Source organism: Cervus elaphus, chromosome 8 (genome assembly GCF_910594005.1).
Source record: "Cervus elaphus chromosome 8, mCerEla1.1, whole genome shotgun sequence".
Classification (NCBI taxonomy): domain Eukaryota; kingdom Metazoa; phylum Chordata; class Mammalia; order Artiodactyla; family Cervidae; genus Cervus; species Cervus elaphus.
In genome coordinates, this window is record NC_057822.1 from 27,866,155 (window position 1) to 27,890,257 (window position 24,103).

Here is a 24,103-nt window from a genome sequence, read left to right on the forward strand (position 1 = left end):
CGGAACTTCACTTTGCTCGTTTCAACAATGTTTCCACGTCCACCTCGTCCTCCATCTGACTCGTCATGAGGCTGGATGCCCCACTCCCAGCTTCGCACCCGGTTGATACAGAATTCAGCTCCACCAAGCTGAGAGGGCGCGCCTCCCCGGGCCAGGGTGGGGCACCAGGTTACCAGCGGCCTCCTGCCTTTTGGGTTTAGTTCCCCGCAGGGGACACCGTAGGCGGCTATGCGGTCCGGCCACTGCCCCCCACCCCTCGCGTCCGGCCGCGCCGTGGGTTGCGGTCTCCGTGGGGGCGGCAGCTCCTGTACTGGAGGTTTGCGCCTGGCGGGGCACCCCGGAGCCGCGGGGAGCCCAGAGGCGAGGCCAAGGCGGGGTGGGGCGCGTCCGGGCGGGGAGGGCACACTCAGGCAGTGCGGGGGGCGCAGAGGGCAGGGGCGGGCGGACGCGCGACGGAGGAGCGAGAGGAACGAGGGCTGGCTAGTGCCGGGGCCGCCCGCCCGAGGGGGAGGAGGCTGCGCTGCCCTTGCCGCAGGTTTGCTGTCGAGCGCGCAGGAGGCAGGGACATGGGTAGGGTGCGGTCTGCGCGGGGCCCGAGCCCGGATCTCTTCCATTTCCCCTCTCACTCGGCCCCGGGCTGCGCCGCAGACGGCAGCAGCTCCCGCTCCGCCCCAGCCGCCTGACCGCGGGGCCGGGGTGCTAACCGCGGGGCCCGCCAGCCGGCCGGCCCGGCCAGCCCAGCCCAGCCCGGCGGCCCGCAGCCCCGCCGCCCGCCGCCCCCCGCCGCCGCCGCGTTGCCAAAACAAACGGGCCGGCCTATTTATTGGCGGCCGGCGAGCCGGGCAGCTCAGAGTCGAGGCGCCGAGGGGGACAGCGCGCCGCCACCAGCCAGGGCCCCGGGCCCCCGCCCCGCACCTGAATCCCGCCGGCCGTGCGCCGCGCCGCGCAGCCCATGGCGCCCCCACCTGGAGCCCCCAGAAGCCACCCGGACGCCTGAGCCCCCGCAGCGCTCCGGTCGACTCGCCCACCCACCAGCCCACCAGGCGTCCTCGCCCGCCGCTCCTCGGGGCTCCCTGGCCATGTCTCCCGCCCGGCTCCGGCCCCGCCTGCGGTTCTGCCTGCTCCTGCTGCTGCTGCTGGTGCCGGCGGCGCGGGGCTGCGGGCCGGGCCGGGTGGTGGGCAGCCGGCGGCGGCCGCCGCGCAAGCTCGTGCCGCTCGCGTATAAACAGTTCAGCCCCAACGTGCCCGAGAAGACCCTGGGCGCCAGCGGCCGCTATGAAGGCAAGATCGCGCGCAGCTCGGAGCGCTTCAAGGAGCTCACCCCCAACTACAATCCAGACATCATCTTCAAGGACGAGGAGAACACCGGCGCCGACCGCCTCATGACCCAGGTGAGCGCGACCCGCCCTCGCAGGGCGCCGCCGCCGAAGCACCGCCACCTGCCCGGCCCTACCCGCCCCCTGGCACCTTTCCTTGACTGGCTGGCACGCCCCCTGGCACCTGCCCCTCTCGCCGAGATGGGCCGGCTAGGGTCCCGGCGGAGTGCTGGCAATCCCCGAGCCCGCCGGAGGCTGTGAGAAGAGCTCCCCTCTGCCAAGCGCCACAGCCCAGCGGGTTGGCGGTGGCCCCTTCGGCCCTGGCGTGCTGGCAGCTCAGGTCAGACGCGGCTCCTGGAGGTACCTCTGCCCGACTGCCTCCCGCGCCTGCAAGATGCACCAGTCCCTCTGGCCTAACCTTCCGCACGGCTGCGCCCCTTTCAAGTCGAGGCGATTCGGCAACCCGAGAGGCGAAGCTCCGGGCGTGGAGGGTCCCACTGACCTTTCCTCCCCGCGCGCTCTCGGTTCGCTGGGAGGCCCGCTCCGGGGTCTAGGTTAAAGGAACAGCGGGCAATGGTAGAGCCAAGAGGCGGAGGTAGGGAAGGGATCTTGCCGGGGAGCCCACGTGTCTATCCCCAGAGCCAAGCGGCGCAGCTGCAGTTGAAGGGTGGGGGTGCCGGGCCGCCGGGCTCTGGGACCGAACTTGGGGGAATCCCTGGGTTTGGTACTGTGGATGGATTGAAAGAGAGGGGCTGGGGTGCCGGGAAGCCCCACAGCAGAGCTAAGCTAGTCGTAAGTGCTCGGAACAGGAGGCGCGCTCAACCCAAGTACCTGGGGGAAGGGTGGGGGCGGCGGGGCGGGGAGCACACTTTCTTCCTTGAGGCTGAGTTCGAGGGAAAGTGACCTAGGTCCCCTTCCTCGGTGGGCTTCCACTGGAGGCAGGCAGCCTGCTTTCTAAATGCTTTGGGAAGGGCAGTTAGACCACGGCCCGCAGCACGCGCCCAGGCGCCGGGGCTGGCCGGCGGTGTCGGGCGAAGGTTGACTGGTGGCTGGGCCGGGCCGGGCGCCGAGGAATGCAGATAAGGATCCGGGCCACGGACTGGGCAATCATTGACAGCGCGTGCCCGGGCTCTGGACCCGAGTAGGGGAGGGGTGGGGGGGGGAAACAGGGGCGGGGAGCAGGGGCCGCGGGACAGACATAGGTGGGTGGCTAGAAGCCTGGCGGCCAGGAGCACGCGGAGCTCCCTTTGGGGGCAGTGAGCGCCCCCCAGCTAGATTGCAGCCTCGGAGGACCGACGGGGTCTTGGGTTTTAGCCTCTGTTGGCTCCTGGGAGACCGAGTCCAAGGGTCTGTGGGGGCCCTCGGCTCTGAGGGGTGGAGTAGGTTGAGAGGTGGGCTGCCCACATCTGGCAGCTCCTGGCACCTCTGTGTGAAGGACTGTGGAAGGACTCCTCTTCCCAGGCTCCTCTCCTAAGGCAGCTGCGGGGTTCCTCGGGTTCCAGGTACGAAGAGAGCCAGCGCAGACGATGGTCTCTACAGTCCTTCCCCCAGCGCGGCTCGTCTCCCACTTCATGGGAGGCGGAGCATGAAGTGAGCACCCCGAGGTCAAACGCTCCGTTTCTCGGGTCCTTTCCCAGATAGGGGCGGCGCGGGGGTGCTGAGTGCTCTTGACTCAGGGAGAACGCTACTTGGCTGTTTATCAACCCGGAGCCCACCCCTCGCATCGGGAGACAAGCCGCGCGGTCCTCCATCTGGCCGGGTCAGACGCTAGCCGTATCACCAGCTCTGGTTCCCGGGCTGCCGCTTCCCCGGAGCGGGCGTAGCCGGTTTGGGATCGTGAGGGTCCCAGCGGGAATGCCTCATGGCGCCGAGGAATCCCGGCAGGCTTGGGATTCCCCTCCAACACACCCCTCAAGCTGCCGAGGCGCTCCGCACCTGCCGCACCCCGGCCGCTTCTCGGGCCTCAGCCCTGGGGCTACGGTGACACCTACTGGGCACCTCTAGCCTTGCACGCCTAGCAGGCCGGCCGCAGGCAAGTCAGCTCCGGTACGTCCTTTACCCTCTAGGCAGCAGGCGGTCCCCTGCTGGTCCCCTGGTGAGACAGAAGGGCCCGGGGCTCAAAAGGTGCCGTAACTCCAACAAGAGAGAGAGCTTAGAGACAGGTCCCCACGGGTGAGCGGATGGACGCGCCTTCCAGATTTGTGGCGCCATCGCGCGGTCCAGATCCCGGTGGGGTCAGGGGATGCTAGAATGGAAGGAAGCACTTTAGGGCTCTCTGTTTCTAAGAGAGAAGGACGGAGCACCCTCCCGGGTTTCCAGGCTCCAGCGAGTGCTGTAGGAGAGTAAGGGGCGGGGCTGCGCGCTCACCTGCACGCGGGCTAGCCCCTCCCCCAACTCTGCTCCCTCCCCTCCCGCAGCGCTGCAAGGATCGCCTGAACTCGCTGGCCATCTCGGTGATGAACCAGTGGCCCGGGGTGAAGCTACGGGTGACCGAGGGCTGGGACGAGGACGGTCACCACTCGGAGGAATCGCTGCATTACGAAGGCCGCGCGGTGGACATCACCACGTCGGACCGCGACCGCAATAAGTACGGACTGCTGGCGCGCTTGGCAGTGGAGGCCGGCTTCGACTGGGTGTATTACGAGTCCAAGGCCCACGTGCATTGCTCCGTCAAGTCCGGTGAGCCGCTGCCGGGGGACTGGGCCCGGGGCCGGGGCCGCAGGGCGTGGGCAGGCGGCGCTGGGCCCGCGGGAGCCAAGAAGGTGAAGAGGCCCACCCAGGGATGGAGGCGGGGACCCCGGGGACCAGGACGTCAGCGGCGCTCCCCACTGCTGCCCTTGACCACCTGCTCGGCCCGTGCCTGATAGTGTCATGGCAGGAGCCTAGGGAGACAGGGTCCTGTCCCAGCGATGCTGGGTGCTGACCAGGCGGTCCACAGTCCAGAGCCTGCTGCAAGTGGTGCAAGACAGAGCAAGCTGGCCAGATGGAGAAAGCCAGGCTGACAGAGAGACGGCCTCCCCATACACAGTGGTGCAGAACTGGGAGGTGGGGGTGGGGCCAGGGGCCAGGCTGTGCCCAGACATCCGCATGACTGACTGGGAGCTAGGAGCCCAGAGGTTCAGAGCGCACAGCCTGGCTGCAGGTCAGGCCCTTTAAGGCACTGTGTCTGCTCCTCTCAGGGGGCGCAGGCGTCCCCAACCTCTTCCCCGGGACCCTGAAGCTGGACTTTGGGGGGCAAGGACAGCCGTGAGGGCAAGAATAAACAGAATGGACTTAATAAAGTGGATTTTCCCATACTGGCCGCTTTGTTGATCAGAATTGGCAGGCGCTGGGGTCTCGTCCCCTCCCTCAAATCTTGTCTGCATCCCTGCCACGTGCACTGAACCCCATCATGGATGCTTCACATGGCTCCTATGTGGACTGCCTGCAGAGTCCCCTGACTGCAGGCTCGGCCCTCTGTGCTGGCCCCATGCAGCGATCACACTCACAGACCTGCACCAGGCTCTCTTTTGTTCCTCATCCCACTGGGCTCACAGTGGTGACCCTATCCTGACCTTTCCCCTCTGTACTTCCCTGTCAACTGTATTTACTTCAAGTCACATCGACCCCTCACTTACAAACACAGGCCCGATGCCAGTTCCCAGAGGGACCACTTCCCTGCATTACTACTGACCTCCAAATAGTATCTTGCATCCCACCCACTGATGCCACTGTGTCCTGTCCCCGCACAAGGACCCAGCACATGAATTGAAGATGGTGATTTCATCCTGGCCACTGAGCCACGCCCTGGCCTGGCCATTCACTCTGAGCTTCCCCGGGAGTCTGTGTTCTTGCCACTGACTGGCCCTCCTCTCGCTTGGTATATAGACGCCAAGGGCCAGTTCTGGCATAGAACTTGGGATGTCAGTCCAAGAGGACAATTTCGGGGGGGGCATCTGAGAAATGGGTGAGAAATAATGGGACATCCAGACCCCAGAGGCATGAAGTGACTTACCTTCTCCTCGAGGCTGCAGCTTTGGGGTGTCAAGTCACAGCTGACCCCTTCCTGGCCCAGCTGACCCTCAGCCTCTCTGACTGCTTCAGTCTTATCAGGATTGGGAGCAGGTGGGGGAGGGGTTTCACCTGGGCTTCTGGAGGACCCTTTTCCTCATGCTCCCTGGGCTTGGAGCCTCAATATGCTCCTCTCATGAGCAAAGGATTAGGCTAGGGAGGAAGGCAGATCATACTGTGGGCTGGGGGTGGGTTCAAGGCTGCAGAGAAAGTGGGGGGCAGGGAACATGACATGGTGATGGGGAAACAGCCTGGGAGTAAGGGGCACCTTTGGCTGTGCTGGGGAGGATTGCAGTGACTGGGAATCCGAGCTCCACCCAGTAATGCCTTCATGTCCCTTCTTCCCACAGAGCACTCAGCCGCAGCCAAGACAGGCGGCTGCTTCCCTGCTGGAGCCCAGGTGCGCCTGGAGAGCGGGGCACGTGTGGCCTTGTCAGCTGTGAGGCCCGGAGACCGAGTGCTGGCCATGGGGGAGGATGGGAACCCCACCTTCAGCGATGTGCTCATTTTCCTCGACCGTGAGCCGGACAGGCTGAGGGCCTTCCAGGTCATCGAGACCCAGGATCCCCCGCGCCGCCTGGCACTCACACCCGCCCACCTCCTCTTCACGGCCAACAATCACACTGAGCCAGCTGCCCACTTCCGAGCCACGTTTGCCAGCCAAGTGCAGCCTGGCCAGTATGTGCTGGTGGCTGGGGTGCCAGGCCTGCAGCCTGCCCGAGTGGCAGCTGTCTCCACGCATGTGGCCCTGGGAGCCTATGCCCCGTTAACGAGGCATGGGACACTGGTGGTGGAGGATGTGGTGGCCTCTTGCTTTGCGGCCGTGGCTGACCACCACCTGGCTCAGTTAGCCTTCTGGCCCCTGCGACTGTTTCACAGCATGGCGTGGAGCAGCTGGACCCCAGGGGAGGGTGTGCACTGGTACCCCCAGCTGCTCTACCGCCTGGGACGTCTCTTGCTGGAAGAGGGCAGCTTCCACTCGCTGGGCGTGGCCGGGGCAGGGAGCTGAAAGGATCCTTCTACTGCCCTCCCAGAACTGCCCACATGAGTCCAAAGGCCTCCCCACCAGGAGGGCATTGGCCTTGCAAGGGACCTGAATGGGGACACTGGTTCCCACCATCTCCTCCACCACAAAGATACATCACTGAGACTTGTACTGGGTGATGCCAGCGTCCCCCCAGCCCCATCTTGGTGTAGTGACAAAGCTGCAAGCTGAGCTGGTGATGGGGCATGGTCTCTCCTTCTATCCTAGAGACCAGTGGGTCCCAACCCAGCCAGCCCTCACTACGATTTTTCATTCCTGCCTCCCCCAATGGGGAGGGCCCATTCTGTCGATCTTAGGCCCCTCTTGGGTGGGCTTGCACCTCAGTTGATGCTGCTAGATTCCCTGGGAGCCAGCAGGGAGCTGGCTGGACTCAATGCTGCCCAGAACTGAGCAGGCTGCAGGGTAGGACAGCCAGTCTGGCCATCCTGAGGCATGACCTTCCTCTCTGGCCACACTCCTCGGGACACATCCAGAGACTGTTGCTGTCAGTACACAGAGCTGTGTGTTCCAGCCAATGTGATCACAGTGCCCAGGACGGGGGCAGTGGGCTAGATGTCCTGCCCACCCTCTGCCCAGGCTATACATTCCCATTTCTGCTGAACCATGACCCCCAACCCCTCCTCCGGTCAGTCTCCCCCACCTTATTTATTGGCACCGAGGGGGAAGCCCATGGGAAAATTTGGGGATGTTTTGGTCTTTTCTTCCTTTTGTAATAAAAATTATTTAAGTTGTTAGAGCCCTGGAGTCCAGAACACCAAGTAGGGCTGATACACTGCTAGCCTAGAACCATGGGTGGGGCCGTCCAGGGCTCTGTGCACCTTCCTCCAAAGACAAAACCTTCAGAGCTCCCACCCTCTTTGCAGGGCCTTTCTCATCCAGTAGGTCTGCCAAGTCACAACAGAGGGCAATTCAGAATGGGCCACAAGGCAGATGTGAATTCTACAGAATCTCTTCATGATCCACAGTGAAAAGTCAGAGACTCATGCCCCAAGAAAGACCAGAATAAGTAGGGGAAGCCCCTTTACTTGGAAACAAGGAGATGTTTCTAGATAAGTAAAGTGATCATGGAATTTTTAGATCAGTTCTTTCTCTAGTCTGTGTTAGGCAAACTTTGGGGTCAGCATGCAGAGGCCTTGCCTGGCCCAAGTTAAGGTGCCTCCCCTGCTTATTCTGGTCTCTCTCAGGGTCCAAATCCTGATTCTTGGTCCCACTTCTAGGATTCTTCTTTAACAGATCTAGATCAGGATGACCCTTGTGGTCCAGTAGATTAAGAATCTGCCTGCCAATGCAGGGCACACGGGTTTGATCCCTAATTCAGGAAGATTCCAGATGCCTCAGGGTGACTAAGCCTGTGAGCCACAGTTACTGAACCCGGAGCTTCTAGAGCCCATGCTCTGCAACAAGAGAAGCCACCATGGCGAGAAGCCTGCACCCCAAACTTGAGGACGCCTGTGTGCCGCAACGAAGACCCAGCTTGGCAAGAAAAAAAAGAAGATCCAGGTTGAGGCCTAGGAACTGATTTTTACAAATACTCCAAACATGGCAGGTAGTCCATAGATTACACTTTGAGAAACATTGCTTAGTCGGAAGGACACCAGTTTATTGCCAAAACAGGATGACCCCTGTCTTCATTTTCTCTTGGTCTCTGCATCCACAGCAAGTTTTACCGTACTCATTATAGACCAGCTGAGAGTCCCAGATCCATTGATAAAATTGTTAAATATTCAGGAATACTCTGAAGCAGTTGAAATAGGCCATAGTGGGAATATTTACACCATATTGGCATATGCTATCAATTAGGGCTCCCTTGACTGTGGAGAGCTAGTTGTGAAAGCACACCCCTGCCCAGGTTCTAGCCTCTGATAGACATTTCTGTCAGAAAGTGGCGGGGGGAGGACTGCCCTGACTCTTCCTTTACCATCCCCACTTCCATGGAGGAATGCTCTAGAGAAAACTTCATTGCTCTGGAGACTGTCATCTGGGAGGAAGAGGCTTCCACAGGCTGTAATGACAACTGCTATCATTTAATGAAGACTAGATCCAACCAGTCCATCCTAAAGGAGATCAGTCCTGGGTGTTCATTGGAAGGACTGATGCTGAAGTTGAAACTCCAATACTTTGGCCACCTCATGCCAAGCATTGACTCATTAGAAAAGACCCTGATGCTGGGAAGGATTTGGGGGCAGGAGGAGAAGGGGACGACAGAGGAGGAGATGGCTGGATGGCATCACTGACTTGATGGACATGGGTTTGAGTAAACTCTGGGAGTTGGTGATGGACAGGGAGGCCTGGCATGCTGCGGTTCATGGGGTCGCAAAGAGTCGGACACGACTGACCGACTGAACTGAACTGAACCATTTCCAAACATTGTTCTAAGTGGTCTACATGTAGCACCCACTTCATTTTCGTAACAACCCTATGTGGTATATATTATGCATGCATGCTAAATAGCTTTAGTCATGTCTAACTCTTTGTGACCTATGAACTGTAGCCCACCAGGGATACAGTAATTTTTGTCCATGGGATTCTCCAGGCAGGAATACTGGAGTGGGTTGCCATGCCCTCCTCCAGGGGATCTTCCCGACCCAGGGATTGAACCCACATCTGTTATGTCTCCTGCACTGGCAGAAGAGTTCTTTACAACTATCACCACCTGGGAAGCACAGTATATACTATATTCTTACCATTTTCCAGATGAGAACACAGAGGTACAGCGAGGTTAAGTAACTTGCCCAGGATGATGCAACAAGTGACAGAAGCAGGATTTGACCCCATGCATCTGGCTTGCCTTTTCATACTGTTCATGGGGTTCTCAAGGCAAGAATACTGAAGTGATTTGCCATTCCCTTCTTGGAAGAAAAGTTATGACCAACGTCGACAGCATAATAAAAAGCAGAGACATTACTTTGCCAACAAAGGTCCATCTAGTCAAAGCTATGGTTTTTCCAGTAGTCACGTATGGATGTGAGAGTTAGACTATAGAGAAAGTTGAGCACCAAAGAATTGATGCTTTTGAACTGTGGTGTTGGAGAAGACTCTTGAGAGTCCCTTGGACTGCAAAGAGATCTAACCAGTCCATCCTAAAGGAAATCAGTCCTGAATATTCACTGGAAGGACTGATGCTGAAGCTGAAACTCCAGTACTTTGGCCTCCTGATGCAAAGAACTGACTCATTATAAAAGACCCTGATGCTGGGAAAGATTGAAGGCGGGAGGAGAAGCGGACGACAGAGGATGAGATGGTTGGATGGTATCACCGACTCAGTGGACATGAGTTTGAATAAACTCTGGGAGTTGGTGATGGACAGGGAGGCCTGGCGTGCTGCAGTTCATGGGGTCGAGAAGAGTCAGACACGACTGAGCGACTGAACTGATCTGGCTCGCAGGTCCAGAGGCTTTTCCTTTGGTAAACTTGGGTCTTTTCCAGAAGGCATGCTCAGCATTTCAGGACTGGAAATCTGCTTTGTCATGCCACCTGGAGTGGACTACACATCGCCTTGTGGAAGACACTCACAGACCAGGTTCATAGGGACCAGAACATCTATGAACGCCTTTGCAATGAGAAACAAAAGGTCAAGGTCAGGAGGCTCTGGTCCATTCATTTGCACATTCTGTCTTTTACAGAAATTTTGCATGGGGTGGGGGAGAGAGTGAAAGAGAGATTGAGGCTCTCCCTTATGGGGGGCCTACCTTCCCCTCTTATGGGGACTGGGGACTCTTTGTCCTGTAGACACAGAGCCATTTGGTGTCCCTAGACCTTCTGTTCTAAAAGAGCTTCCTCAGGAAATACACTTATCTTCAGAGATGGCTGCAGAGATTCAGAAAAGCATTTTGAATCCAGACCCTGGAAAGACCAACCTTGGGATAGAGGTGAGGCCCCTCAGTTTTTCGGGGAATCCTGACCCAGAACTGTGGTGATGTACCAGCTGGACAAGTAGAGTCAGCCTAGAAAGTTATCCTTCACCTCTGCAGTGCTATAGTCCAGTTCCTCCCACCAGAACCAGCTTGCTTATCCTCCTTAAGATGCCGAGGTCCAGAGGAAGGTCAGCCATACCACCCAGACCCAGAGAGCTACTGCTCCCATGCGTGCTGTTCTTCATGGGCCTAAGCTCAGCCCTGAAGGCTGTTACATCCACAGTGGTCATTGCTCTCCCGCAACTTTTGCCTGCAGGGGGCTGCCTGGGGAATGGCTTCTGACAGTGAGCAGCGGTGTGTAGGAAAAGGCTGAGCCAATGCAACAATCCTTTAGGCAACCAGGCCTGCTGTTAGCACTTGCAGCCCCAGGATGGGAAGTGGAAATAAGTGAGTGAAAAAGTGAAGTGTTAGTCGTGTCTGACTATTTGCAACCCATGGAGTGTTGCCTGCCACACTCCTCTGTCCATGGAATTCTCCAGACAAGAATACTGGAGTGGGGAGCCATTCCTTTCTCCAGGGGATCTTCCCAACTCAGGGATCAAACCTGGGTCTCCTGCATTGCAGGCAGATTCTTTATTGTCTGAGCCACCATGAAAAATCTTAGTAAAATGCCCCTTCAGGAGATCCAACTAGAAAAGGCAGCACTCCTGGCCTGGCACCAGGAAGTCTGTTTAGGAGAAAGCCTCACACCAAGGGCACGGAGCTCACAGAAGTTGTGGATTTCAGGCCCCGCCCCCGTGTCTGACCAGCCCTTGTGCAGTGTACAACTTGTACAGACTTCAACTCTGGCCCCAACTGGTCTGGGTCTCTGCCAGGCTCAGACAGATTCTGCCAGTGGTGACAATTTGGAGAGAAGTTCCTGCAGCATCACACAAGAGGGGCTGGGGAGAAATAAACAGGGGTGAGGATGGGATCTGCAATGTCTGGAGACTTCCTGGAAGTGGTTTGGGGCTTGGCATAAATGACTTGGGCAAGAGGAGGTGGATGGATCATTGGGAGCAGGTGTGTGGAGGAGAAGCGTAGGGCATGCTCAAGGATTAGGAGCCAGTGTGACTGGGGCTCAAAGGCGCCAGGAGGGGAAATGGAAGTAGGGGAGGAGAAACGCTGAACCCCATGAAAGGGCAGAGGTGAAGGCCTGGTGAGAAGTGCTGAAGCAGAAAACACCCCCAAAGAAGGGATGGAGGCCCTCGGTGGGGAGCACAGGCTCTGCTGCCCCCCTGAGAGGGTGTCCCTGCAGCAGGAAAACTTTTTGGCAGGGGTTGGTGGCAGCAGCTCTTCCAACCCATGCCCTCTGCCCCCTGGGTGGAGCAAGCCTCCCGGAGTTTGGGCCCACATCCCACACCCCAGCCTAGTTCTCAAAGCCTCTTTGTTCCACTGGGCCAAGCTTCGGCCAGCCCAGATCTGATAAGGCCATGGTAGGACAGATAGCGGCCCCACCCTGCAAGCCTCAAGCCACACCCAGGCTGCCTCGCACGCACACATGCACGCACACATGCACGCACATCTCTTCTGCCCCAGAAGGGCCTAGATGCAGGGACCTTCCCACCCACACCAGAGCTGGGGAGCCTCAACCTCTGGGCTGGCCCCCTCCTGCAGTCCACTCAAGACCCCTCTCATATGCATGGGTAAGCAGGATAAGGGAATTACCTCCCATTTCAGAGAGAAATAAATGAAGTGTCCCAGAGGGAAAATAACTTGTCCGCAGTTATTTCTTCCACAATCAGGAGTATCAATTGCTAGCTCTGCTCTTTACAAAAGTGAAAGTAAAGTTGCTCAGTCATGTCCAACTCTTTGCGACCCCATGGACTGTAGCCCGCCAGGCTCCCCTGTCCATGGGATTGTCAAGGCAAGAATACTGGAGTGGGTTGCCAACCAATGCAGGGATCGAACCTGGATCTCCCGCATTGCAGGCAGTCTCTTTACCCTCTGGGCCACTAGGGAAGCCTCTGCTCTTTATATTATCTTTTAAAACCCTAACATCGTGTGAAGTTAGGTTATTCTCAGTTCTTTTTTGGCAGAGAAGAAACAAAAGCCCAGAGAGGTGAAGTTACTTTCCTAAGGTCACACAGCACATTCCAGAGCAGAATTCAGGTCCCCTGCAGCAGCAAACTGAGGGAGATAGGAACTGACAAGTTACCCACCCCAGAAGGGAGAAATGCACTCCCAGCCTTCACCTAAAAGATCTAATGGGGCTGGGGTGGCCAAGAATCTCCAGGAAGGTGGTCCTGGAAAAACAACACTCTAGATACTGTGTGTGTGTGTGTGTGTGTGTGTGTGTGTGTGTATTAGTTGTTCAGTCATGTCCAACTCTTTGCAACCCCATGGAGAGGATCTCATTTTGATGCAAGTGGCAATGTTTAAAATATGTCCATGAATTACTTGACACTCCTCTCCCCTTGAATCTGGCCTGAGACTAAGTTAGGAAAGACATATAGCTTCTGTCTGGTTCTACCCTGAGCTTGCCAAGCTGGAAAGGCTATGGATAGGTGTTCCCAGCCCTAACCTAGCTGAGCTCCCAGCCAATAGCCAGCATCAATTGTTAGCTGTGTGAATGCACCATCTTGGATGTCCAGTCCAGTGGAGACTTCAGGAGGCTGCAGCCCTGGCCAACACCTGACTGCAACGGCATGAGAGAGTCCAGTTGAGAACTGCCTGGCTAAGCCTGTCCTGAATTCCCAACCCACAATATCACAAGCAAAATAAAACGGTTGTTTGGAATCTTGGTGTACTTTCTTACACAGCAATGGTAACCAGAACAAAATGCAAAGAAGAGATGGGGTTTGTTGAGGACAATTTTGGAGGCTTTCCAGAAGCCTTTAATACACTTTTGCATGAAAATTTTTTTAAAAAATGAAGTGTGCATGAGGCTGGGAGAGGGGTGGTGCTTCTTCATCTTCTAAAGGGGCAGCGTGAGAAGACACAGTGATGGGATAAACTCGGAGCAGACAGAGACAAAGGGAAGGGCTGGATAAGCTCATCTCCACACTCAACTGATTGAAAGGATGCTCCTTACCTACTCTGGTAGCAGGGTCTCTGGTGACAGCAAACTTGGAGGAGTGGAGAGCCTCTGGAAGGAAAGGAGTTTCTGCATGTGGGCTAGTGGGTAGCAAGGAGTTATACACAGCCAATAAGGAAGGCTACTAGAGGTTTTTAAAAACCCAAATGTTGGATGCTGAAGAAAGTGCTCAAAGTTTGGGGCCAGACCTGAGAGGGGGGCTGGACATTCCCATGGATGGTTGGACACTTACCGGGCCTTGACAAGAAGGTCCATGAAAATGAACTGAGAAGTGCACTGTTACCCTCATGAACTCCCCCTGTGTCTGCATCTAGTTTTTAACATATGCCTCTGAATGCCCAACATCAGAAAGCTACTCTTGGCATTCCCTGGTGGTCTCTGCATTTTAGGTGGTTAGAACTCTGCCCTTTCACTGTTGAGGGCTGGGTTCCATCCCTGGTCAGGGTACTAAGATTCCACAAGCTGCATGGCATTGCCAAAGATAAATAAGTAAGTAAAGGAGTGTGTGTGTGTGTGTGTGTGTGTGTGTGTGTGTGTGTGTGTGTAAAACTCAGAGAAAGGTGACCAGGCAGGTCATAGGGAATGGTATTTCTCCGTGGAGTGGTTGGAAGAGTATAGATGGGTAGGTTTCTTGGTTCTGAATGCTTAATTCTAGAGAAGCAAAAGATAGGTGGGTTCGGCATCTAATAAAGAGGAGGAAAGTGCAGTTTATGGTAGAGAATCCTAGCAGACACCACTCTAGTCAAGTGATCAACCTCATCACTGGTAATACATATCAACAAGATGTACCCTCTGATATTTTGCACTGAGAAGGGCCTATAACTCTGTTATGCTTCCCAATAATGCACATCATACTCTAATCACAAGGAACAAACCCAGATTGAGGAATATTCTACAAAATAATTGACTCTACTCTTCAAAAGAATCAAGATCATGAAAGACAAGGAAAGATTCAGGAAATGCTGAAAGTGGGATCCTGGATTGCATACTGAAACAGGAAAAGGACATTAGTGGATGAGCTTGTGAAACCCAAATAAATTCTATGCTTTTCTTAACAGCATTATTATACCAATGTTAATTTCTTCTTTTTTATAAGTGTCCTATGGTCATGTAAGAGGTTAACCTAGGAGGAAGCTGGATGAAAGTTTTTAGAGAACCACCTGTACTATTCTTGTGCACATCAAAAATTAACTCAAAACTTTTAAAATTAAAAAAGAAAATCTAATAAAAAGAGAATCTCATGGACCAAAAAAGGTAGGCTTCCTTACCATCTCTAAGTCCAAGTCAACTTCCACAACCAAAGGAAGCCAGTTACACTAAACTGGTGGTCATGTTATAACATCTCTACTTGAGAGAGGGCTCTAGTCAGATAGGGATTGGAAAAGGGTTTGAGGAATTAAATAGGGTGGAAGGCACAGAATAATGGTGTTCTTCATTTATTCAAAATATATAATGAGTCAGGCTCTGTGCTGAGTTCTGTAAACCTTTTATCCTGCTTAAACCTCATGACTTTTGAGCCATCTGTTAGAAGTTCTTACAGAAATGGAGGAATAAGATCCGACAGCTGAGGGCTGATGGAGTTGGGGTTTAAATCCAGTCTGATTTACTCCAGAGCTTGCTCTGAACCACTCCACTGTACTGTCTTCTTAGCTGTGACCTGCATTCAATTCATGCCTCAGGGTTCTGCACTGGTGTGGGTGGGGGAAGAGGAGAGAGGAGGCAGGAGGAAGGGGATGGCCTAGGATGGGCTGGTCAGCTGGAGCTGTCCATGGTTCTGGCCAGAAGGACGTGGAGCTGGGGAGCCTGTAGGAGATGGTGATGAGGAAGACAGCTAGGAGAGCTAGTACAGAGAAGGAGCCTGCTCAGACTAGAGGGAAAGAGCAGTCAGACATGGTGGTAGGTACCAATAAGAAGGAATGAGAGAGAGAGAAAAACTTCACGCTTTGACTTAAAATAAATAACCACATCTACAGTAGCTGGTAAGGTATGATTTATCCTCAGGTCTCATTTGCAGTCAGTACACCAGTATTATCCTGTATAGCTCTACTGGTTGTTAAAATCTGGAAGTACTGTTAGTGGGTGCCCTCCGTCATATCCAACTCTTTGTCACCCCATGGACTGTAGCCCACCAGGCTCCTCTGTCCCTGGGATTCTCCAGGTGAGAATACTAGACTGGGTTGCCATTTCCTTCTCCAGGGGATCTTCCCAACCCAGGGATCGAACCCAAGTCTCCTGAGGCTCCTGCATTGGCAGGCAGATTCTTTACCTCTGAGCCACCTGGGAGAGACTCACTTTGTTACTAGTTAGCAGATAGTCACTGACAGAGTTCTCCACTCTGCTCTCTGTGAGGTATGGCTGCTCTCCATACCTCACAACCTAACACCTAAAAGGTTCAGGCTGGCACAGTATGGGCTCTCAGGACCCAGCTCTGGCTCTAAGTCTCCCCGATCCATTCTCATAGGTCAGTACGCATACTGTACCAATTGTATTTTGAATACTGCCCCTGTTTGCCCCATTTTACAGATGGGGAAAGTGAGGCTCTGACTTGTTTAACCATTTGCCTCAAATTGTTCAGTTCTTAAATGGTAGAATCAGGACTTGAACTTAGTCTTCTAGGATTGAGCCTCATGTCCTTCTCCCTCCGTCTCCCCTACTGCTGGCCTTGTACTTGTTCACCACTTGGTGTGGACAATGAGGGAGCAAGTTGAACAGGTTCTTTGGGTTGGCACAGGAGAGTTAGAAAACCCTATAAGGGTCCCAGGCAGAATGGAACTCTTTCCTTTGAATTGTATTGCCATATGGCAGTCTTTCCTGGCCCCTGACAATTTGTATCCCAGAAGCCCTTTCAGGCTGGAGGTGTCATCAATCTCTTGACACTCTCTCCACACCCAGCAACTTTAGGGGGCCATGGCAGCTTAATGCAGAGAATGCTCCATGCCTGCTCCTAGATGCCCTCTTATCTACAGTCTTCTTTTCACCTCTCAGGCTGGGCTTATACAATTTACCTTACTAATTTTGGAGCTCAGGCACTTCTGTGGGAGGACCTACCACTTCATTTCCTTCCCCAAACTTAAGTACATCTTCTGATTTCAGAAGCAACGCTGGAAACTGAGTCACAGTTGCAGGTGAAGAAAAGTGGGAGAGGGGTCTTCAAGTACTGGAGCTGGGTGCCTTGCCAACTGGACAGCAGATCATCCTGGCTTGTCGTTTTGTCTTTCTCCATCCTAGAGCCACAGGCAGCCTCCTTCTTGGAGAAACAAAAGAGGAGGATGTGGAGAGGAGAGACACTTTCTACCTCTCCTGTGTGCAGTAGAGAGACGGGGAGATGGGAGGAGGTGAGGATGCACAGAAAGCTGAGTAGCCAAATTATAGGGACCTTCGGAAGCCGTAGTTGCTCAGTGGTAAAAAAAACCTGTCTGCCAATGCAGGAAACACAGGAGATGCAGGTTCGACCCCTGGGTTGGGAAGATCCGTGGAGGAGGAAATGGCAACCCATTCCAGTATTGTTGCCTGGAGAATTCCACGGACAGAGAGCCTGGTGGGATACAGTCCATGGGGTTGCAAAGAGTCGGGCACAACTGAGCAACTGAGCACACACCCATTTAGCAAGTGACCTTCCAGTGTGCGTGTGTATGTGTGTGTGTGTGTCTGTCTTTGTTGACAAAGCATGCATCAAATACTTTACATAACTGACCACTCAGTCCCTATGTAGGCCTTTTGATAATTATCCCCAGGGTAAAAGAAGAGGCTCAGAGAGGTCATGGGACCTGCCCAGGGTAACACAGCCAGTAAGTGGCAGTCAGGTCTCCCTGATGAATTAACGTCAGATCTGTCTGATTTCCCAGCCCAAAGTCTTCTGTATTTCACGGGAGGGATATCGGGGGAAAAAAGCTTAGAAAAGATATTTTTGTGTGTGCTGAAGCCCAAATCACTGAATGTGCTTTGTCTTTATCACCATTGGCTTCCAGCCAGGAGGACTGGAGTCCTACCCATCCTCCTTCTTCCCTTTCTTCTACATCTGGTCTTTATCCAGGTACTGAATCATCACCTACCCTCATTCACAGCCTTGAACAAAACAGTGCCCACCCTGTTGTCTTTCTTGAGCCCACAAAGGAGATGGTCCCCAGGACCCAGCACCCATTGTTCCCCACAGGTTCTGGGATCCTGAAATGAGGGACTTCTGAGACAAGCCCAGCTTCCTCTCCCCTCCCCAGGTTCATCCACTGCCACACTCCTTTCCATGCTGTTTGCTTCCTGGGGCTAAGTCCAGCTTGGGCCTCTCCCTGGGAGTACACCATGCTGGTCAAGGTCACTCATCAGCAGAGCTCCCAGGAGGCAGGCAGAACCCTGTCGAAGTAGAGCCTGCAAGGGACCAACCAAGAATTCCCTCTCACGGTCCCAAGCCCAGAAGCCACCACTGACTGGACAGACCAGCTCTGGAGGGATGCTCCTTCAGTGAAGAGGCACAAGGGTGTGTGGCTCCTGGAATAAGCTTTCTAGCTCTAATCTCCTTAGGGTTTTCTCACTGGGATTTCTGAGGCTACCACTGAGCCGTGCCTCCAGAGTTACTGCCCCTTACTTTTTCGTGGCCTAAGAATAGACAAACAGGTCCTTTTCCCTGTTCCTCAGGTTCAGCTGAGTCAGGCTGACCATTTCAAAAAGAGCTTAAAGGAAAACAAAAAGGAAATCATTACAGAAACCACAAACAACATAGAAGTGGTAATGTCCAAAGTGCAGGTTTCCTATTCTGAGAATAATGTTAAAACCAGTGAAAAGCTCACCAAGTTCCACATTCCTTGATCCCAAGAAAACTCCAGACCTAATTGTGCTGGCATAACGTAATGGGCCTCTGGCCTGACCCTTCATTTCAGCCTCTGGCCATGTGATCTCCCAGGCCAATTAAGGCAGCACTGTCATCTAAGTGTATCTTTTACCTTTAAACTCCAACTTTCCCAAAATGAGAGTTTATTTTCTGGGTTTATCTGCAGAGTCTCTCCCTCTAACATCCACCCTCCATCATTGTCCCGGGTAGTGAAGCATCTTTAATTGCCCATGAATGAACTCAGATTTTCAGCTTCAATCACCTAAGGAGTCTTCACCAAATGAGACTCTTCCCTGCAAAGGACATAGGAACAAATGAACCAGTGGGCTTCCAAAAATCCATATTATGTGTAATAATGCCTTCTTCAAACATCCACCTTCAGATCCCTTCAAAAGAGTTACCTTTGTGCTGGGCTGGAGGAAATGCCAGGAGAAAATGCCTAGGAGACATTCCCTTCCACCTGCAAAAAAGAATTCATTTGCAATGCAACAGGCAGGTAAGAAATAACTACTGCTTTTTTTTTTTTTTTTTTTTTATAACTACTGCTTTTAAGTTAACAATTGCAATCACAGAATGAAGTTCCGGGTGAGATTCTGACTCTATCACCAAAGGGTATCACAAAAGAACAGAAACGACTCCCACTGCTCTGACAAGTCCTTGGATTAGCCTCCTTCGAATTTGGTCGTCAACTAAAGCCAAGATTTCGGGGACGTCCCAACAACTGTGTTGCAACTGGTAGAAGACAGTTACAACCAGCAGGGAAAGTTGGAGAATAAAAAATACCGGTGAACGTTGAAGTTGGGCGGAGTCTTCGCTTTCTCTGATCCGTGACTCCAGCGGGTAGCCGTCGTTGCCCTGGGATACCAGGAGACGCCGTGGCTCGTGCGTCTCGTATCTATAGAAACGACAGCATGGCGGCGGTGTGAGTTCTGAGCGTTGGTCCCAGCGACCAGGCGAGCCGCGCGAGTGGCCAGGAAGGTATCTGTCTTAGGAGACCGTCTCCTTTGGGAAGTCGTGACGGGGTCCCCTCAGTGTCCCTCGGAGAGCCCCGAGGGACTAAGACTTGGGCGAGATCAGCCTGGAGATGTCTTAGAGGATAGTGAAACCGCTCTAAGTATATTTTATTTCTTCTTGGCAACCCGCCACTTTTTACACTGGTCATCTTAGGAATTTTTAGGTTGGAAATTAGGCAAATAAAGGAAGCTGGTTTTTTTTTTTTTAAGGTTCTCAAGATATAAAAAAGATACGAAAAACACCACCTCCCTTGCCCTGTGTCCTCGCAATGATTGCAGTCTTTGGAAGAGTAGCACATGCTAGTGTGGAAGTTATCATTGTTAATTATAGTAACATAGGTTTGCCTAGGGCTTTTTCAAATTCTGTTTCTTTCACAATTAAAGTCAGTTTTGTGAAATAGGATAACCTTCATTTTACAGGTGAGGAGACTGAGGCTTGAGGAGATGGAGAAACTTGCCCATCTCAAATGAATCGGAGCAGATGCTGGGACCCAACTTTTCTTGCTCCAGGACCAGTGCTCACTTCCCTAAGCCCTAAGCCCTGGTCTGGACCAGCTTTCTACCCTGTTATCTCTCTTTTTTTTCCTACAAATGCTGATCAGAGATTTTTTTTTTTTTTCCCCAGAGGCAGAGGCTGTTTGTAGAATCCCCTACAGTTACAGGCATTACTGAGCCAGGTAAGTACTAAAAAGCCATCCAACAGCAGAAAGGTAACAGGGCCTTCCTCCCTGTCTCGCCAGCTTGCATCTCTTTGATTCCATCTGAATGTTCACTTCCAATTGAAGGTAGGAGCTTTGCCTGTCCTGTCTGGTGCCTAGCACTGGTACATAGCAGGCATTCAGTAAATGCCTTATGAATGAATGAATGAATGAATGAGTGAATGTAAGATAGTCCCCTTCGGAGGGTTTGGTTGCTATTGTTTAGTTGCTCTGTTATGTCTGACTCTTTTGTGACCCCATGGACTGTAGCCCACCAGGCTCCTCTGTCCATGAGATTTCTCAGGCAAGAATACTGGAGTGGGTTGCCATTTCCTTTTCCAGGGGTTCTTCCCAACCCAGGGATTGAACCCACATCTCCTTCTTGGCAGGCAGATTCTTCACCACTGAGCCACCAGGGAAGCCCCTAGATGGTTTGGACTTGTTGCCAATTAGGAAAAAAGTACATCAACAGAATCTTTTGGTCTGGATGAATGGTGAGGAGGGTATGGGAGAGTGTCTGATGGAAGTGTGGAAATTTCTAAAGGGCGACCATAAAACTGTTTCCTAAAGCATAATATGTTATAATAAGGGGTTGAACCCCAGACTGGAAAATAAATAATTTCAGGCCAAATAAAAGATGACTCACATCTAATCATAAATTGTTGTAAGGATTAAAATACATGTGAAAGACTTACAACACTGCTTGGCACATGATAAGTTCTCAATAGACATTCTTAGAAGTTGTTATTATTTTTGAAATTGTTATTCAAAGAGGTGGGGGAAGATACTGAGTAATCTTTAAAATGCACATACGTTCGAAAAAGGAGTACATTGATGCTGTCAAATATGGTAGCCACACCTGGGTGTATATGCAGAAGGAAGGGGAACTTGAGATGGAGCCAGAGCCAGTTTGGGACCCTTGTGTGTCCAAAGCAGGGCCAAGCACCCTTTTGAGCATTTGTTGAAAGCTGTGGACACTCTCCCTGGAAAAGAGCATATGCCCATACCCATGAAATTTGCATATAATTTGCCTATAACATTTGCATATAATTTCCAGACACAGCGTATCAGTGGATCCCTCTGCTTTAGAGGTTGATTCATTTATCCTTAGATTGAATCATCGTTTCAGTGAAGGCTTCCTTTAAACCTGGATTAAAAGCAGAGACATTACTTTGTCAACAAAGGTCCATCTAGTCAAGGCTATGGTTTTTCCAGTAGTTATGTATGGATGTGAGAGTTGGACTATAAAGAAAGCTGAGTGCCAAAGAATTGATGCTTTTGAACTGTGGTGTTGGAGAAGACTCTTGAGAGTCCCTTGGACTGCCAGGAGATCCAACCAGTTCATCCTAAAGGAGATCAGTCCTGGGTGTTCATTGGAAGGACTGATGTTGAAGCTGAAACTCCAATACTTTGGCCACCTGATGCAAAGAGCTGACTCATTGGAAAAGACCCTGATGCTGGGAAAGATTGAGGGCAGGAGGAGAAGGGGACGACAGAGGATGAGATGGTTGGATGGCATCACCAACTCAGTGGACATGGGTTTGGGTAGACTCTGGAAGTTGGTGATGGACAGGGAAGCCTGGCGTGCTGCAGTTCATGGGGTCACAAAGAGTCGGACACGACTGAGTGACTGAACTGAACAGGTTGTGTACTGATGGAAAAAACTCAGAAGCCCAAGAAGCCTTCAGTCTCATTTGCCTTTCCTTTGTCCTTTATTTCTCTTCTCAGAGGAGGCCAGCCATGTTCAGAGGCAACACGTAGAGAGTAAAAGCCAGGTAAAAGCAATGCATATGCTTCAGTGACACTCACTGGGGACTTACTGAGAAATGCCACGTGTGGCTGTGGAGAGCAGTGCTGCGTGGGCCTCATCCCCAGTTCCCTTTTCCAAATGGCCTTTCCTGAATGGTGAGCCTCTAGGCTCCCAGGCAAAGCCCTGGGTCTTGTATTCAGGCTCGTTCCTCACGTGCCACTTCACACCTGTTGCCAGAGCTCAGGAGCAGGCACCTCCTCCATGATCACGGTGCCCATGGTGAGTCTTCTCCATTGACGTCTCTTTCTCATGCCCCTCCTGTCTCCTCTCTGGTCTCTTTCCAGCTCCCGACTGGCAGGAACTCTTGGCTTAGCCAGAGAGCTTCCTTCGGACTTGTGTTCCCGGCACCTGATGCTCATTGAAGCAGCCCTCAGCCTCCTCATGAGGACTAGGGACAGCGGGGACTGCACCATGAACTCCGGATCGTGCCTGAGTGCCAGCACGGTGGCCTTTCCCACCATCACTGGCAGCAGCATGGCCATGAGTGCCTACGGCAGCAGCAACGCCAGTGCCTTTGTGAGGACGCCTGTGGGGCCGAGCGGGGTGGATGGGCAGCAGGGCGCCAGGGGTCGGAATCTGGGAGGGCCCCTCTCTCCTGTCCCAACCCCATTACTAGACAGAGGGATAGTAACACACGGAGCCCCAGGCCAACTGGAGCGGTGGCAGCTGTGAGCATGATGGTGGAGAGAAGAATGTCGGCGAGATGGGAGTTTGCGGCTGATAAGAGTAGCCCGTAGTTCTCTCTTCCTTCACAAAGGTCTTCTGATGCCTAGGGCTTTGCCTTTGTCCAATGGGTGCATGTTGTTTGCTTTTTTGCAGCTCTCAGGGCTCTCTCTGTGTGACAGCACTGGGTCAGGGTGGCCGGTGCTCGTCTAGGGAGGTAACATAGGGGTCCGACTGCGTTTTGTGCAGCATGTGTCTGTATCATGTGGGAGCTCTTGGGTTGACTTAGATGTGATGCTGGTTGCATCTGCCTCCCTGTGGACCATGGCCATCTCTCCCCTGCATCTGTGCCGTTCCAGGCCAGTTTGCACACAGATTCATTCACTGCCCTTCCCCACTCTGCTCTGAGCTGGCTGGAGACTAGAACGTGGGAGGAGGGGAGAATCTCTGCTTTTGACAGCGTCTCGGTCGGCATCTCTCTGTGACTCCCATCGGCACCAGACAGTGCTCTGGGTTCTGAGAACCCCACCTCTTCCCCTCACTTGTGTACAGTGGCATCTTCTTTTTAAAATTATATTAAATTAATTTGTTTATTTCTTTTTGGCTGTGTTGGGTCTTTGTTGCTGCACATGGGCTTTCTCTAGTTGCAGTGAGCAGGGGGCTGCTCTTCGTTGTGGTGCATGGGCTTTTCATTGCAGTAGTTTCTCTTATTGTGGAGCCCATGTTCTAGGTGCACGGGCTTAGTAGTTGTGGCACATGGGCTTAGTTGCTCCTCGACATGTGGAATCTTCGTAGACCAGGGAGCAAACCCATGTCCCCTGCTTTGGCAGGCTGATTCTCAACCACCGGACCACCGGGGACATCCCTGGTGGCAGCTTCTTGATGTTGTTAACTTTGAGGTTACTTCACTAGCCACTGGTTGTGCATTGAACTCCTTATTTTAAACACCCAGAGGGGCTTCTGTTTTTCTGGTTGGACTGATTGATGCATCAGCTGATGTTTATAATAAATGACCCTCGGTCACCCATGTCACCTTTCCTCCGTGGGCAGTTCAGGCCATCTGACACTCTGTATATTTTGAAACCAAGATGTAAGCTCCAAGAGAGAAAGGATTTGATGGTCTTGTTCACTATTATAGGCCTGGCACTAACCTCTACAGTGTCTGGTGCATCATAGGTAGTGAAGCACATACCTGTTAAACACATACATTTACCCTTTGTTGTTGCTCAGCTGCTAAGTTGTGTCCCCACGGACTGCAGCATGCTGGGCCTCCCTTATATAGTGATGTAAAAACAATACTTGGTCAAAGTTAAAGGAAAATGGCAGTGAATTTACATTCACTGCCATGAATGGTAGGAAGAGGCACCTGGTTCCTCCTGCCATCTTGCTGCCCCAGAAGTTTTCCATTCCCCTCCCTCCTCAGATAGTTAAGGGTTAGGGATCAGCCTGTGAAAGGATTTGCTGTTACAGACAGGGAGTGTTGGTACAGAGAACCTCTAGCATCCTTAGGAGAAGTGCTTGGAGTGACCTCAAAGCCAAGGCATCGGGTGTGGGTTGGCCCCAGGCAAGTTGGCTCTGTCCTCTGTTCCACCAGCCAGGTGAGGGATGGGAGAGGAAATGGTGGAATATCCCTGTGCCCTGGAGAAGTTCCAATGAGGGACATCTTAGAGAAGTTCTCTACAGGCTTCTGCAGAGAAGGGGTAGGATGGGGAGGATGAGGAGGAGAAGGCAGCATCTGAACCGAGCGGTGTCTGAG

General features: G+C 53.1%; 2 protein-coding genes across 2 annotated transcripts in view; both read left to right on the top strand.

Moving 5' to 3' along the window:
• The first annotated feature begins 826 nt into the window (after positions 1-826).
• On the top strand, positions 827-7,147 carry IHH (Indian hedgehog signaling molecule). Its single transcript, XM_043910006.1, has 3 exons — positions 827-1,391; positions 3,734-3,995; positions 5,717-7,147. The coding sequence occupies exons 1-3, from the start codon at positions 1,080-1,082 to the stop codon at positions 6,373-6,375; spliced, it is 1,233 nt and encodes a 410-aa protein (XP_043765941.1). The 5' UTR covers positions 827-1,079; the 3' UTR covers positions 6,376-7,147.
• Positions 7,148-22,001: 14,854 nt separating this feature from the next.
• Positions 22,002-24,103, top strand: part of CFAP65 (cilia and flagella associated protein 65) — a 36,368-nt gene continuing 34,266 nt past the window's right edge. Inside the window, exon 1 of the mRNA XM_043910607.1 lies at positions 22,002-22,194. Within this exon, the coding sequence (XP_043766542.1) occupies positions 22,036-22,194 (159 nt within the window). The 5' untranslated portion in view covers positions 22,002-22,035. The remainder of the gene's footprint in view (positions 22,195-24,103) is intronic.

What these genes read in the sequence shown, in the direction of transcription:
- IHH (XM_043910006.1), top strand. Translation starts at nt 1,080, where the DNA reads ATGTCTCCCGCCCGGCTCCGGCCCCGCCTGCGGTTCTGCCTGCTCCTG. An exon ending in CCGACCGCCTCATGACCCAG is followed by an intron (nt 1,392 to 3,733) that starts GTGAGCGCGACC and finishes CCCCTCCCGCAG; the next exon opens with CGCTGCAAGGATCGCCTGAA. An exon ending in GCATTGCTCCGTCAAGTCCG is followed by an intron (nt 3,996 to 5,716) that starts GTGAGCCGCTGC and finishes TTCTTCCCACAG; the next exon opens with AGCACTCAGCCGCAGCCAAG.